General features: G+C 49.1%; 1 protein-coding gene across 4 annotated transcripts in view; it reads right to left on the bottom strand.

The window, feature by feature from the left end:
* Window positions 1-1,511: 1,511 nt before the first annotated feature.
* VTI1A (vesicle transport through interaction with t-SNAREs 1A) overlaps window positions 1,512-16,186 on the bottom strand; it is a 313,354-nt gene continuing 298,679 nt past the window's right edge. For 2 of the 4 annotated variants that reach the window (XM_006778717.2, XM_006778718.2), the window contains one exon: window positions 1,512-4,609. In XM_006778717.2, the coding sequence (XP_006778780.1) occupies window positions 4,516-4,609 (94 nt within the window). In that variant the 3' untranslated portion in view covers window positions 1,512-4,515. The remainder of the gene's footprint in view (window positions 4,610-16,186) is intronic. The other 2 variants (XM_006778719.2, XM_006778720.2) reach the window with 1 other exon arrangement.

The following is a 16,186-nucleotide window of genomic DNA, read 5'->3' as shown; positions in this document are numbered from 1 at the left end:
TGGGTGGGAGTGGACACAGGCTAGGAGAACGGTATTCCCCATTCCCTGATATTGACCCTAATGCCCAGGCCTGAAGTGCTGACGAACTAGGCCTCCGAGAGTGGCTTCCATGGCCATGAAACTCATCGGATCAAACGGGATGATGAGTGCGGCCTGCAGTTACAGCGTGGAGGTGGCCACTGACTTCCGTCTTGGGATGACGATGAGGGTGGGACTTGCCCCTCAAGGTTACAGCCCCAGGCAAAGCCGACCATTCTACCAATGGCAAGTCACAGAGAAGGAGGAAGATGGAGGGTCCTGCTGTCTATCAGGGAGGCTCTGTTTGCAATGCGCTCACCGCCTACACCGAGACACCCAGACGCCCTCTCATCACACCCTGCCTGCACCAGCGACCCGGGCACACAAGTCCTATTAAGAAGCCTCTACCTGCTCTCACCCCAGACCACAGTCCTCCAACCACACACTCAGCTAAAGGGGGAGGCAAGTGGACCAGAGACACGGGACTCACAGTGGTTGCTTAGAAACCAGCCCCAGTCACAGCCAATCCAGGGTCCTTGGCTTGGGATACACATTTCTCCCAAGAAAGCCGTCTCCACTCCCCAGCACCGAGTGACCCACTGGGCTCGCAGTTCAAACCAAGGGGACGAGGAAATCATCGCTTGTGGTGTGTTCTCAACTACGTAGACAAATGGCCATAAATATTTATGATGGGAAATTTCATTATTTAACAATTCTGGTCTAAATTTCCAGCTAACACCACGAAGAGTGCCTGCTGAGCAGGTTGCAAATTAAGAACAATTATTTTTCTCTTCTGCATTTGAATAGAACTTACAGCAAAAGTCATTTAAAGGGGTTAACATCAACCTTAATTAAATATTAAAGTGTGCCTGTACCTGCTGCTATTGTTGCCCCTTCGAATAAGATATAACCTATTTTTGACAAGTTTTCATCTTTCTCTGTGGAAGACGCTACATGAAACCAAATCAGTGGCAAAGAGGAGAGTAATGAATAATCTATTTCATATTCCAACAGTACCCAGAGCTCGGAGTGGAAAAATATTCAGTCAGATGATGGCAAGAGGCTGCTGGGGTACCACATGACACAGCTAATGTTTAAATAATAATAATAAAAAAGCGATAAACAAATCATTAGCCCTTAACAGTTGTTTAATGCAATTTGTTAATGAACGCAATGGTGGGGACTAATAATGAAAGAAAATAAAAACGTCTAAACAGGCGCCAAGTTGCTGGCGATGCGCAATTATTTCCTTGTCAAGTTTTTATGATTTAATGAGCCCCTCTGGGACTGATGGCTGTCAGTCAGTCGTGACTTTTTGACACCATTACAACTTCAAATACAGCAGCAGGCAGGCTGTTTTCCTCGGATTTGAAATACTGAAATGATCTGACAGTTTTAAAGAAAAGATGTGCCAGAGAGAGAGAGAGAGAGAGAGAGAGAGGGAGGGAGAGAGAGAGAGAGAGAGAAAGACAGTTGCTTTCCTTTCTTTTTCTCTCCTGCTCCCTTCTTTTCTGGAGGAGATCATCTCTGGATGCTGGTTTGGTAATGAAACCCAATCACGGAGGTCATTATCTGATGAGGTTTCTGGAACAGGCAGGCTTTTCCCTCTTTATTTCTTTACTTAATGATAACCCTCAATGGGCTCGCCCCGCATGGGACGGCCAGCGCCGCACAATTTTGTTCACCATTAATTTCAGCCTTTGAAGCTCGGGGCTCAGAAGCAGTAGCAAAGCAAACCCCCCACCACGCTGGTTCCAAAATAAGACAATCCAGCCTGCCTGAAACAGAATCGCAAATGGCCTCCCGGCCCAGGCTGGCGGCTGGCGGCTGACGTCAAGCCCACCGCATTCGCAGGCACTCGCCTTCAACGTGGAACATTTAAAACTCTTTGCAACTTAAGAGACGTTAATTAAATTGCTTTGGATTCTGGAGCAGGGTAGCGTCTGCTTTATTTATTCTGTCAGGGAAACGGTGCAGTCTGCAGTGAATTTTATGTGGCAGGGGCTTCCTCCTCTTCTTCCTCCTCTGTGTCTTCATCACTCCCCCCCGCCACCCTTCCCACCCCCTGAGCCCACATCGCAAGGCATCTTAAACAATATAACAATATTCCCAACTTAACTCCATCGATCAGTTGAGGTCTACGTATGAAGTTCCTGGAACCTTTTGATTGTGTGTGGGCTTTCTTCCTTCCCCGGTGGAGTGTGGAAGGAAGAGGACAATCTGTCTGTCTTTGGGCTTGTTTGAGTCTCTCCCACAGCGTTCAGGAGGGCCCGGCACGGAATTCAAGGGACCTTCAGACCAGCTTCCTACTAGGTGCTCACGACTCTGGGCGGGGGGATGGCGGGGGGTGGCTCTCAAGGGCGTGTGATGGGGCTGTTTGGCCAAAGGTTATCTGTTCACATCTTTTCCGCTCTCAAGGTTGAACTGGGGCAAAATCTCAGGCAAGAGCTGATCAAGAGAACCCCAAAGAAAAGGCCACTGAGAGGTGAGCAACGCACTCCTTCCGTCACCTACTTCAGCATGAGCACAGGTCTTAGTGAAACAGGAAGGAGCTGGCAAGTTTGGGTGATCAGATCAACCCAGCTCGCTGCGTGGCCTGGGGAGGGTCTGGAACTGAGATGCAGCTGGAGACCTGGTTATGCACTTGAGAGAAGGAAGGCCAACAGCTTCGAAGGAAGGAGGACAGGCTGGAGGCTCCCTCCCCCGTTACTGTTTCAGGGCGAGAAGGAAGTGGGCTGTTTGTTTCCTTGCTTTTTCATGGTTTCTTGATGTGTTTAGCACATACAGCATTCCGTTATCAGAATAAAAGATCCTTGCTGAGATGGATCCTTTACGCCGACGGGAAAATCAGCAGAGCCTTCCCACTCCTCCGCCGTCCTACTTCGCCCTGCCCAAATCTCACCCATCCCCGCACAGTAAAGGCTGCAGCTCTATTTACAGGATCCTAAATGATTTATCTGAACACAAGTTCTCCGGCGATTTTGCCATTCTGCATTTCTTCCCTACCCCATAAGGGTTCTCTTCTGAGTTGGGGGCGGGGGGGAGATACATTACGTGCTGCACCTAGGCGATCTCCATCCATGGGCACAGGTGGTTAGCATTTTTTATGAAGAGAACAGGCTTGCTTTTCAAGGACTCAAAGCTCCCAATTATATTCAAAAGATAGTGCGGACCCTGTAAGTGCCTATGAAGTCTTAAAGAAAAACACATTTGCTTCATGACTAGGGGGAAAATGACCTCAGCTTGGGCAACTCGAAGCTCATCACAAATCAACTCATTCTGAACGCAATTCCCCGTTCCCGCGGACAGAAAGAAACCAAAGAAGATCACAAAGCCTGTTAGGGGTTTGAACACATCGTGAATTCAGGAAGGCGATGCTGACATTTGTTAGTGAAAAACCCAAGCTGTCTTTTTGCAACACGCGCGATACCTTTCTTTCAAAGGAGGTTATCGCCCATTTTCCGTGAAGTTTATTCCTAGTGGATCCCCCCTATAGGACTCTACCTTATTTATAATCACATTCGAAATTTCACTCTGACGGAGTCATGTTCTTGCTCTTCCTGAAATATTCATGTTCTCTTTACATACTGGAATGGATGTGGGGAGAACCTTGTCAGACCTTTCGCATGTCTGAGGGCTGCTTTTGGCAGTGCAAATATTAAAACCGAAAGGATACAGGAGTGCTTACACAGGTCAGGGGAGAGGGGGTCACCATTAAATACGGTGCCAGGGCTCACGCTGCCGGCAAATTCTGGGGAGTCTGGGATTTGGGGAGGGTATGGAAAGATTTCTTGTAGCCAGTAATCAAAGTTGTGAAAAGTGGGATATTGGGCAGGCTCAGCAAAAATATTCCTGGGTGTTAAAAAAAAGAAAAGAAAAGAAAAGAAAATTATGCGTAGAAAAACAGAGAAAGCGCTAAGTCAATTTCCTGCGCAGCTGACGGTGAAACCCACCTTTACAATGAAAGCACTCAGGCGGGCTGACTACGTTCATTGTGCTGGGGTGGGAACAGGGCTGGTGTGCTGTAGCTCACTGGCTCTGATCCCTGCTTTTCTCCGCGTTTTGATCCTCGGACATCACACAAGGGCAATTCGGTGACAGGAGATGTGTGACAAACAGCGCAGCCCATCAGAAGCCCCGTGACAGACTCATTATGCCCTCTCCCAAACCGTGACCCCTGACATGTCCACGGGGCAAGGAAGAATGTCACTAGAGGCTATTTTGGTCAGTAGGTGAGAGGACCAAAAGGCAAATAAGCCCTCACCTTGCCCTACACAAACACAAATCTGGGCGAAGAAAACCTAGAAAAGGAAACCAACCCACATGCAAACAAGAATAAAAATATTTTTACACTCTTTGCACTCCGGCTGAACAGTGGTGAGAGGGAGGGAGGGTCATTCGGGGCCTGTCAGCGCAAAAGAATGATTCATGTGACCATTTTGTCTTAATTACTCAGCACGAGCCGCTGTTGCTGTTTATCAAGGACCCGCCGATACATCAGTGTCTTCTGAAGGAGAAAGTGATCGCCATCAGGATGGTGATGACCAGGATGACGGCCAGCACGACGACCAGGACACGGTTCTGGATGATCCTAGGAGACAGCAAAGGAGAGAGAAACTCAGATGATCGGAGCACATTCCGACAAAGCTCATCCAAGATCAAGTTGGCTAATCAAACGATGGCTTCACAGGCCGGCGCGGGAAGCCTGGAGTGTGTGCATGTGTGTGTGTGTGTGACCACACAGCTTTTTGGTTCTATAAAGGACCCACAAGGAAACGAACAACTCCACAGCGATTGTCACGCTGCACCTGGAGACATGCTTTCTGCAAAGCTACTGCGAACCAAATGGCTTCCTAGGTGCGCAGTGCCATGTGGCATCTGTAAGTGATCAAGGGCCCGTGAGAGCGTCTCTTTTTAATTGAAAATGTGAGACAAGCCTCATTTTTTTGGCAGTGTTTCCGGTGAAGGTAATAGACTCCCAGGAAACATATGTCAGTGAGGTACTTACCTGTACAAAAACACCTGGGGAAAAGTAAAAGCGAGACTTAGGAAGAAAAGGACAGGATTAAGAAGCAAGTGTCAAGCGTGCAGCTCAGGCTGTGAAACCGTCACCTGTCACTGGGGCTCACGCTCTGTGACGCCAAGAGGAAACATTCCATTTGCTCCACAGCAAAAGGGAGTGAACATGAGAAAGAGCACCAAGTACCTCGGGGGTTTTGGTTGGTGGGCCCTCATCTCCGGGGACACCAACCCTCTCTGCTCTGGCTTTGCCAAATGCTGATGGGGAACAGGGAACGGAGGGGAATCGGAGGGGAATCGGAGCGGAGGCATCGGCTCCAAGATGCCTGCAGAGAGCTTCTGACGAAGCTGTTTCATAATTTGCTACCTCATTCTGAGAAAAGAGGTCGAACATCAGAATGCTTTGTGGAGACTTTTGAAGGGAACTGAGGTCAAAGAGCCTCGCCCACGCTTACTCCCACAGAACCAACCACACAAAAATAGAGACAGAGTGCTTGGCAGTCTAGCTGGCTGTCCGCACAGCAAAGACACGGCAGCAAACCCCATCTGTCCATCCTCCAAATATGAAGCACAAAAAAGGTCTGCTGTCTTTGTGCAGACACAGATCACTGGATTGGGCGTCCATAGGTGGGACTGGCCAGGCGCCCAGTTTAACAGAGACCCCCACCCTCCTCCTTCCCATCTTCCAGAAGAAATCTGTGAGGGAGGCCGCAGCCTTTTCTAGCTCTAGCTGGGTTTCTTTCTTGGAAGGATGATGACACCCCCGTGGTTTCAGTCGGATTCCTCCTTGCCCACCCGCTTCTTGCTCAAACCTAAATGGATGGATAGAGACCGTCACACCAGACAGGCCCACTCCCTTTTGCCCCCTGGAAGGACTAGCTCCCTCTCCTCCTGACAGGTTACAAAATGATCACATTTGCTGACACGTCTTCCGCAAAACTGCTTTAGTGCCTGTGTCCACTTTCCTGGAAGGAGATGAATGATCCGCTCGGTCCTCATTTATCACATACGGCTCGGCTAAGATCTGTCTCGTTTATTTCTTCCCTTCCCCACTAGAAAGGCTGCGCCCCGACATTAATTCTTCTGCGATGACAGCTAATTCAGACTTCACAGGCCATGTTTACTCAGGAGGCAGGAAGATTCTCCACCCCCAAAATAAATAAGGACAGGACTTCACGGCTTGTTACAGTGGGGCTAATTGTGAACACTGATCGGTGCTAGTTGATAGCTTGATTTAAGACCCAAATTGATTTCCCCCCTTTTCTCCAGAAGGGGCAAGAGCCTTCGGAACAGTCCCTACACATCCTGTTTGCCAAAGTCACTGTCACAATCTCTATTTACCATGGCCACCCGCGCCAGACTTGCAAAGGAAATCAGCAAAACTGAAACTCAGCAGTGAAACAGATTAAAAGCATGAAAACTCTTTCACATTCTACTGTAAGTACTATTCAGTAGCATGTCTCTTGGTTGACAACCATTTTATTTGTGGGTTGAGGGCCCCAAAGCATCCATGATGCTCATTTGGGATGAACTGTGGGTGTTACTTGTTGAATCTGAGGCACCAGTAAGGAAACAAATGCACAGGAACCCTAAATTCTCAGCTCTTCTCCGGTCTTCCCTCATCTCAAGGCAAAGAGGAGTGCACTTCACCCTGCGACCTTCCCTAACAGCTTCTCGTATCTGTAGTTCACTCAACAGACACCCCATCCCAAGACGGGCGACCTGGGTCACGGGCCATCGGAAAGATCGAATTGCCCACTCCCTCCCCGGTGGGCCCACAGTCACCTCTCCAGCCCCAGCACATGGCACAGATACTGACACAGAACTGTCCAAAGGATGATAATGAATGGGCGCAGCCCTACAACTGCCATCTTTCCATTCAAGGGAGAATGAAGGTCCGTGCAAATGTAATTTGCAGGAAAACCGCAGGGAGTCTGCGTAGAGAAGGCTGAAGTTAAAGTTGAAGTCTCCCAAAGATGGAATTTCATACCATCATGCATTCTCAGAGCACTGCTGGGTCTCCCCTGCGAAGCTAGGAGAAGGGTGGTCCATGGAAGTGAGGCGCGTGTGGGCGGTGGGAGAGATGGGCAGGAGAGAGCATTTGCTTTCAAACCAAAGCCTGGCCAGATACAGCGCTTCTCAGGACCAGAAAAATGAGTGGCTGGGCCCTTAAGTAAAAAGGACTGAGCCCATCTGGGGGTAGGGAGGACAAAGGCTGCCACTGCTGGGCCCTTTCTGGGAGGAAGCCTGACAAGCCAGGGGCTGCTGGCAGGTACTGCTGTGGGCAGAGTTTGGAGAGCATCTGAAAAACAGCCAGGAAGAGGGGTTCCCAGTGAGTGAGCCAGAGAAGAAACTTTGGGGAAGGCCAGGGTATCTTCCTTCTTAACTTTGGGGGCAGGGGTGGGGGGTGGGATTTCTTTTCTAGTAGGTATTCGGCAAGCAGCCTTAATCTCCCTTTTGAAAATGCAAAGTGTGTTTACCCAGTAAATAATTTAAGAAAGAATATACACTTGAAAGAAGACATCCATTGAACCAGCCAGGCTAAATTGCCTCCAGGCAAAAACTTGTGCATTTGCATGCTGCATTCTATTAAGTGAGCACACTGTGGCTTTAAAAGAATGCAGAGCCAAATTAAAAGGAATGTGGGCGCAAAAACATCAAGGATCCTCCAAGTTTACATTATGAATCACAGTGCTGTTGATACAAGATGAATTAACCATTTACTTTGGGGCTGAACTCACAAAGTACCATTGAAACTACGGATCCTGTGCAGGAACCCAGGGAGGGGCCAATCTTTCCATTGCCAGTCTCCTCCTGCTCTGGCAACGAGCAGCTGCGTGTGGCAGCCCCGTCACAGAAGGCTGGTTAATGTGCAGTAGGCCAGCGAGGCACCTGGCACCGCGCTCTGCTCTTGCTTCAGGAGCCCTGGAATCCCACTGTAGCAGGCGTAACCAGCACTCGCCAATATCCTGTTCTCTACTCCTAGGCAGACTCCCTTACCCATCCCTTGATGTTCAGTGTGGCCATGTGACTTGTTTTAGTCAATGAAATGTGACCAAAGTGCTGGGTGTCAGTTCCAGTCTTTGGTCCCTTGCTGTTCTGACTTAGGAGGCCGTAGGCCACTACACTTACCATAGAGATTCTGGATTTTCTGTTTCTATGCAGGGTTCTCCAATAACAAGTGGACCTTCCAGGGTCTGAATCTCCTTTGTCTTTTACATTCCCAATGCCTAAAACAGAGCTTGGCATAGGTATTCTTCAACTTGCTGAATGCGTGAGTGGGAGTGTCCACCTCCGTGTGTTGCCTGCAGGTCCATGTGGTACTCTTCCTACTTTCCAAGTGTTGCTTGTAGACAAGCACAGCTTTGGGAGTGAGCTATGAGCCACCTTCCTATTCGGGATGCCAGCAGTGTCCAAACCCTTCACAAGCCTGCATTCATTAGTGGAGGGTGTGTGACACTCCACAGGTTCAGTGCCCGTCCTGGACGTGCTTCTCCTGCCTGGCTGCCCAGGCCTGCATGATGATGTCCACCTCTGGGTTCTGACAGAACAGCAACAATGGGCAGGGCAATTAGGAGAGCAAAGGAACCTATACCTGTGTCTCTCAGGAAACTCCCCCAAAACAAGTGCCCCGGGAAAGGTTCTCCAAGGTCTAGAGCCAATTCAATGTTAGTCAAAAGAAATAAAAACAGGAGTGAGAGAAAATGGTGCTTTGTTATCAGCTTCTAACACTAACTTTAATTTTAAAGCCGGGCACGTGGCTACCTCTGAGCTAGGGTTGTGTGGTTATCGTGCCACCTGATGATGCCCATCCAGGTTCTTCTAGGGCCTGCATCTTGGGGAGGAATCCCCAGTCTCAGCCCAGAAACTCAAGGGGGCTTCCCCCACTCTATGATGCCACAGGTGGACACAGAACCCAGGCAGATCCAGGTACTTACAGCTCTCTATTTCTGCACAGTCATTTGTTTAGGAATTGGCTTGCCCCAACCACGCCAGATAGAGTCCTTCGAGGATTTTTTTTTCTAGAAAGTCAAGAAAAAGGTATTCTCTCTACTGGGATTGGCTGTGAAGAAAATGGACACTTAGAACTCAGGGCCATTCTTATCACTATGCAGGAGGGGAACCTGCCTGAAGGATGCCAACACAGAGCAACACAGGACCCAGAGATGGAGAGAAAGAAACAGGTTCCCGAAGGCATCATTTGAGCCCCAGATCCTCCTGTGTGCCTGATACCCGAAGGGTCACTTTTAAACTTCCCAGTTGCAGGAGCCAGACAACCCAGCATTCCAAGCAAACCCGCTAAGCTTCACTCTATTGGACTGGCTTAAGTCACATGCTTGCTCCTGGTCCAAGAGTTTGGTTGGGACTTCTTTCACTTTCAACCATACTCATCATTCTGAGTTGAATAGTGTCTCCCTCCAAATTCATATCCATCTGGAACCTCAGAACGTGACTTTATTTGAAAATAGGGTCTTTGAAGATGTAGTTTATTAAAGACCTTGAGATAAAATCACCCTGCATGTAGGATAGGCCCTAAATCTAATGACTGGAGTCCTTATAAGAAGAGAGGACAGAGGGACACAGAGCAGAAGGCCGGGTGGAGTCAGAAGCAGAGATTGGGGGGTGGTGGTGGGGGGAGTATGGCCCTGCCCACTCCTAGATTTCAGACCTCAAGTCTCTGGAGCTGTGAGAGAAGACATTTCTGTTTTAGGCCACCTAGGTCATGGTACTTTGTTACTGCAGCCCCAGGACACAAATACACAGAGTTCTAGGATCCATACCAGCATATGGACCTATCTGTCTGTCTTGGCCTTCACAGGGACTGCTCTCCAGGTCTCCACCCACTTCCCTACTGTGGCATCTCACAATTAATGTGTGTCTGACAGGACAGTTCCAGCCTGGTTCTGCGAGAGCTTTGCAGGCAACTGTGGGCTCACAGTCTTCCGGAACTGTTGTTCTTTCATCTCAGAATGAGAATTTCCAATCCTGAGCAGAGCAGGCAGCTGCCCAAGGCCGTGTGAGATGAGGGAACTGAGGGGGTATGTTCTACAAGACTCCTGCCAGGAGTGGGGAACACCCTACAAGACTCCTGCCTCTAGGATAAGGCATTTAACATGGGAAGGAAATCAGATGTTAACTCTGGGCCGCCTTACGAAGTCATCTCCACCATGAACAGCCTGCGTTAACTGACCTAGTTAGGAGTAGTCAGTTAGTTACCCAGGGGGCCTGAGGAAATAGGACACAGGAGAATTAAGATTTGACAGGTGGCAAAATGAGCATGCTCCCCAGCAAGGAAGCGAGGACACGGGAGCCAGTACCTGAGCCCCAGCAAACCCAGGTGAGGTCCCAAGTGAGGACAGAGTGGCTTTATCCCATTTCCAAATTTCTACTTAGTTGAAAAGGGATCAGCAAACTTTTTCTGTAAAGGACCAGGTTGTAAACGCATTAGTTTGCTAGGGCTGCCATCACAAAGTTCCACACTGGGTGACTTACACGAGAGAAATGTATTGTCTCAACATCTGGAAGCTGGAAGTCTGAGATGGAGGCTGGCAGACGGGCTCTCCTGAGGGTGCAGGAGCATCTGTCCCAGGCCTCTCTCCTAGCGCCTGCTGGTTGCTGGACATCTCTGAGGTTGCTTGGCTGTAGAAGAATCACCCTTATCTTTGCTTTCATCCTCAGATGGCATTCTCCCTGTGTGCACACTTATGTCCAAATTTCCTCTTCCAATAAGGACACTAGTCTTATTGGGTTAGGGGACCACCCACTGCAGTTTGCCTCATCTTAACTAATTATATCTGCAAAGACCCTCTTTCCAAATAAGGTCCCATTCTGAGCCCTGGGGGTTACAACTTCAACATACAATTTGAAGAGGAGAAAATACAATTCAACCCAAAACATGAAGCCTGTTTTAGGCTCTTTGGAAGCTACCGTCCTGTTGCAACTGCTCAACTTTGCCTCATGCAAAAGTGGCTGTGGACAATGTCAATGACTGCGTTCTAATAAAACTTTATTGACAGATAATGGGATTTGAATTTCATATAATTTTTACATGTCAACAATATCCTTCTTTTAATTTTTTCCCCCAACCATTTCAAAATGTAAAAGCTATTCTTATCCTGCTGGCCATACAGAAGCAGATGGTGAGCTAGACTGGGCCTGCTACCTGTGGTTTGCCCAGTCCTGGTCTAAAAGCTCAAAGCTCTCCGAGGCCGGCCCTCCTGTGCTGGGGGATGTGTGGTCCTCAGACCGTGCACAGACGGCCATGGCAGGTCTGGCCACGTCCCTCTGACGAAAGAAGGAAACCCGAGTCCCTGCCCTGTGGGAGCTTATGGTGCCACAATGAGCAATCAACTACAGAAGCCCGACAACAAAGGCATAATGAGAGCAATGCCAGGCCAGGACAGTTTGCTGTGTGCCCACAATCCTGGCTTTGCCTGGGGTCACCTGGAGCAAGTCACTCCATGTCACTTGCCTTTCAGTTTCTTCCCAAGTACAACCAGCCAGCTCACCACCCATCCCAGGGAGGAGAGGATTAGCTCATTTAAGTTTATAAAGCACTCTGTAATCAGAAATCCCTGGCCAGGCGTGCAGTTGGCAAATAATTCTGTGAAAGGAGATGGCATCTCGGGATGGGTGAGAGGCAGGAGGATAGTCGGCAGAGGACGAGCAGCTGCCTGGGAAACTTCCTGAGGAACATTGTGTGGCTGGTGGGGAGGGGCAGGTGGGGAGGGACCTGGAAGGGCTGCCTCCTGAAGCCCTCCAGGCTTGTGTTCCCACAGGCCTGTGTCTATCTGGGCCTCATGGGGACACTCACCCCAGCAGGACTAAACCTTCTCTCTGAGGTGGTGGCATAAACATCAAAATCACCTCCCTTCCCAATGATATGTGAGTTACACTGCACTCTATGTTGCCAAGCAGGTACCTGGAATTTCAGCCTAGGCACCCTGGCCACTGCCATTCTCCAACATGGACTCGCCGATGGCAGGGGGCCTGGAGAGTGGCGTTGCTGGCCACTGGGCTTTCAGATAGGATCAAGGCAGCTCACATCAATCAAAAGGGCTTGGAAAGAATGTGAAGAGAATGAAATGATGCTCTAGAAACACAGGTATACCTAATCCCTGACAGGCTTACTCAGGCGGAAGAGAAGGTCTCCATGCCCTGGTCTGGGTTGTTCATTTTAGAGTTGAGGGCCCTGAGGTGCAGGGAGGTACCCAAGGTTCATCCATGTGGGACACAGCCAGGTCTTCAGACGCCCAGTCCCCTTCTTTCACTGTTGTTCTCATTCTTATCTGAGGGGCCAGTGCCATGAGGGCAACCACACAATTCAAACTGCGCCTGCTGCTAATAGGGACTGTTCAACAACATCCAGGAACACAACTCAAAACCTAGCCGTGGTCCCCACCTGTTAGTGAGCCCAACCCAGTCCCACTTCTCTGTGAAATGAAGGGGTGCTTGAGACTGAGAGCACTGGTTCCCAGACTCCGGGCTGAGGCCGAAGCAAGAAGGGAAGCACACCAGTGAAGACTGCCTCCTTGGAAACAAGGTTACTTCACTTAAAACGCTTCCTTTTCTCTGAGACCGTGTCCTTTCCCCCGTTTCAGTGGTGACGGGTCCTTTAGTTTATGGAGTGATGCTGGAGTGGATGGCAGGCGTTTTCCCTAATGTCCTTACATAGACATCGGAAATCTACGTTCTCCTTGGAAATTACTTGTACGAGGCAAAATAAAAAGTGGACAATCCTCTATTTACAGTCCCAATCCAAGACATGGCAAGATTCGTGAACCTCGGAGCTAGAACCTCCCATGCAGCTCTACTGTCTGGTGACTCCTTACTCTCCAGTGTGGGACCATGGTGATGGCAACAATGATGATGGTGATGCCAGTGACGACAGCCACAGCAGCAGTTACTATTAACTGGCCATTTACTCTGGGTCAGGTGTTGTCCTGGCATTTTCTGCACTTTTTTGAAACCAGCAATCCTACGAGGTGGGTACTATTATCACCCTTGTTTTTACAGAGAAGTCACTGGGAGCCCCAAACCCCTGGCCAGTCTTATCTTGCGCCCCTAGAGCACACACATCACCAGGTGGTTATTCATCTGTGCATCTCATGTTCTCCAGCAGACGCTCCTTGGTTGTTTGAGGAGCGAGTCTTTGATATGTCCCTCTTTTTAGTCCTCTCCACAGACCCAGTGATGGGGTATGCAAGTTGAAAGTCACAACACGAACTCACCAGAGTCAACTCCTCTTAGTGCCCAGTGTAAATGTACCACGCATCACTAAGATGACATTCAATTTTTCAGAAGCATATTTCACCAGCTCTCATCAGTCACAGGTACAATGGCTGCGTCCTTTCTGGCTCTTTCTTAGGTAAATGCAGGATCACTTGACCCCTCATTAGATTTGGGGACAGAGAGAATGGCAATCAGCCTCTGGGGGCAGCTCACCAGTGACTCCACTGCTTAGTGACCTCGTCCCACACAATTTTTCAATTATGTCTACATCACCTGTCATACAGGAGAGGGTCCACCATAGAAAGATTCCAGGTCTGCTCAAGATTAATTTAATAAATCTGTAGGAACAGAGTGCTAGATGGAAAAGAAAACCAGGTGGGAGAACCAGCTAGACTCAGTATGACCTTGAGAAAGGTCTCCGTTTTGAGTTCAGATATCCACAGAAAGTAATAAAGGAATCACTCCCAAGTATTACACGGATGGGTGTGGACAGCGATATGTAACTTCTAGACTGTCTTAAAAAGGCAGGGTGCCCTTTTCTGGTTTTGAATGTTTACTGCATCTGTGATGTCATTTACTCTCCAAAATGATCCTGATTTATTAGGACCCAGACTTGGTGGCTCAGGACCACGCAGGGAGAAGCCAGGCCCACTCCAGATGAAGTTCTCAGGCAGGCAGGCCATTGCTGGAGTGCATGCTGGAAAGACCACTTCCTGACCCCTAGTTTTAGGTGCTTCTCACCCTCCCCCCCTCTACCTCCTTCTGGGTGCCCGGAGGGAGGGTCCTTACCCCCACTGGGTCCTGCCCCTGTATTATAAAGCAACCCTACCATCCCCCTGAATCAGGTACCCCCCAGCTCCTCCCTGGCTGAGGGCTGCTCAGTCTCTTGACCTTCCAGAGAAGCTGTGAATATATTTGGGCAGGAGCTATTCAGCCACCTTCGTTTCGGAGCCAAACTGCCTCGATTCAAATGCAGGATCTGCCGCACACCAGTCGTGCATCCTTAAGCAAGCTACTTCATTACTTCTCTGAGATTATGTCCTTTTAACTCCTTTAAGGTGAAAAAAAAGTTCTTTATTTTGTGATGTGATGGTGATCGTAGATGGCAGTGGTTTTCCCCAATGTCTTTACTTGGACATTGGAAATGGACTCTCTCCTTGGAAATTACTCTCTTACTTGGCAACATAAAAAGTGAACACTCCTCCTTTAGTCCTCTATTTACGAAAGAAATGCAAAAGTACCAATACCAGGGATCTGAGAGTTCCAAAGAACCAATGCTTCGGTTCCCACACCAGACACATGGGGCCAATAATAGTGCCTCGGCCAATGAATTACATTAATAAATAACTGAGAAAATTCAACATGAAGTGCTTAGATCATCAGTGCTCAGTAACAGCAACTGCTCAGTATAATAGGTATCACTCCACTCCTGTGATTCCTCACTGATCTCCTCACAATGAGCTCTGAAACGACTCCTTGCTTGGCCACCCCCAAACCCCTAGACAGGTGGCTGCTGTGGGTGCCCTGGCCGAGTCCTCTGATCCCCCCAGGACACATCCCGGTGCTGTTCCTGAGTAGCTGGCCTTGTGGGGTCCCTACTGAGCCACTCTCCTGGGAGCCCCATTTTCTCCAGCTACTCAGGTACTCAGGTACCCAGGAAGGAGAGGCTGCCCCTTCTGGCCATGCTAGTTTCCCTCTTCTGGTTGTGGTCACATTGGTGCAGACACGACTGCCTAGGCCAGTGATGGGATTTCACACTATTTCCCTGCAAGATCTGACATGAGACACTTATCTCCTAATAGTCATGGATTTACGCCTTTTTCCTTCCCTCATGTCAGGGTGAATAAAACACTTTGCCAGAGGTTGACCAGCCATCCGCCTCTCTGTAACTCTTGAGGGATATGGTGACACATTCTGGTCATATCATCAGAACTCCTCTCTCTCTCTTGTCTTCAGTCTGTGACCTCTGACTAATTATTAAGGAAGAATGGAAAGGAAAGGGGTGGGTGGGTGAGTGCATCTCTGCCCTGCTCTACCCGAGCTTCCCTCGGAGACCGGAACAGCCCAGACCTCCTGACCCTGCAGAAGTCTGAAGTTTGGCTTTGGTGTGAGCACCAATAACCAGGGTCCACATTGAGTGCATCCAACTTAGCCCCTAACTGATTCCTAACCACAGGGGGTCAGAGGCCAGGGAGAGGTCAACAGAAGCCACACACCAGCTGGTGTGTGCCTTTCTGGCCTCTCACAGGGTGATGAAAGCCCAGGCGGAGGTCAGGGCTGTATGCACACTGGCACATCTGCAGGCCCCTTGACCTTCACAGCCCGGCTGGCGATTCTCAAGGAGGATGGAGTGCGTCTTACGAGCAATGCCTTCTAAGCCAGGAGGCCAGGGATGGGAACCCGAGGAGTCTCCATTGGAGGGTGAGTGGTGAAGAGACATTTGCAGGATTGCCTCTACTCCTAATCTGTTGAGTGATCTTGTGACAAACAAGTAAACGTGCCTCAGTTTCCCCATCTCAAAAATAGGAGTAAATATATGTGACCCAAGCACCCTTGGGAATGGACTCTGAGGACCATGTCTGAGGACTAGAGAAAAATAAAGACAATAAATTGCCAAGGAGAAAGTGGCCTTTGAATGCTTTCTCAGGTCCTTTAGTTAGCTGCAAAAAAAAAAAAAAAAAAAAAAATAGAAAATCCAATCCTAATTTAGGAGGGATCTTGATGGGAACTGAGCCAGAAGACAAAGAAGGAGCCACGTTTTTCTCTGTCATTCTTTGGAGGTACTGGCCTCAAGCTACCTGCTTTTAATTTTCACAAGTAGATGGTGAATTCCAACCCCTAACTGGCTACCAGGTAACATGAGGGCACCTAATTACAATCGGAGGTGGTGCCACTCTGGGTCCTTGCCGGAGGTGAC

Source organism: Myotis davidii, unplaced genomic scaffold (assembly GCF_000327345.1).
Source record: "Myotis davidii unplaced genomic scaffold, ASM32734v1 scaffold107, whole genome shotgun sequence".
Lineage (NCBI taxonomy): Eukaryota > Metazoa > Chordata > Mammalia > Chiroptera > Vespertilionidae > Myotis > Myotis davidii.
The sequence above is the reverse complement of the archived record's forward strand: the minus strand, read 5'-3'. Positions and strand labels throughout refer to the sequence as shown.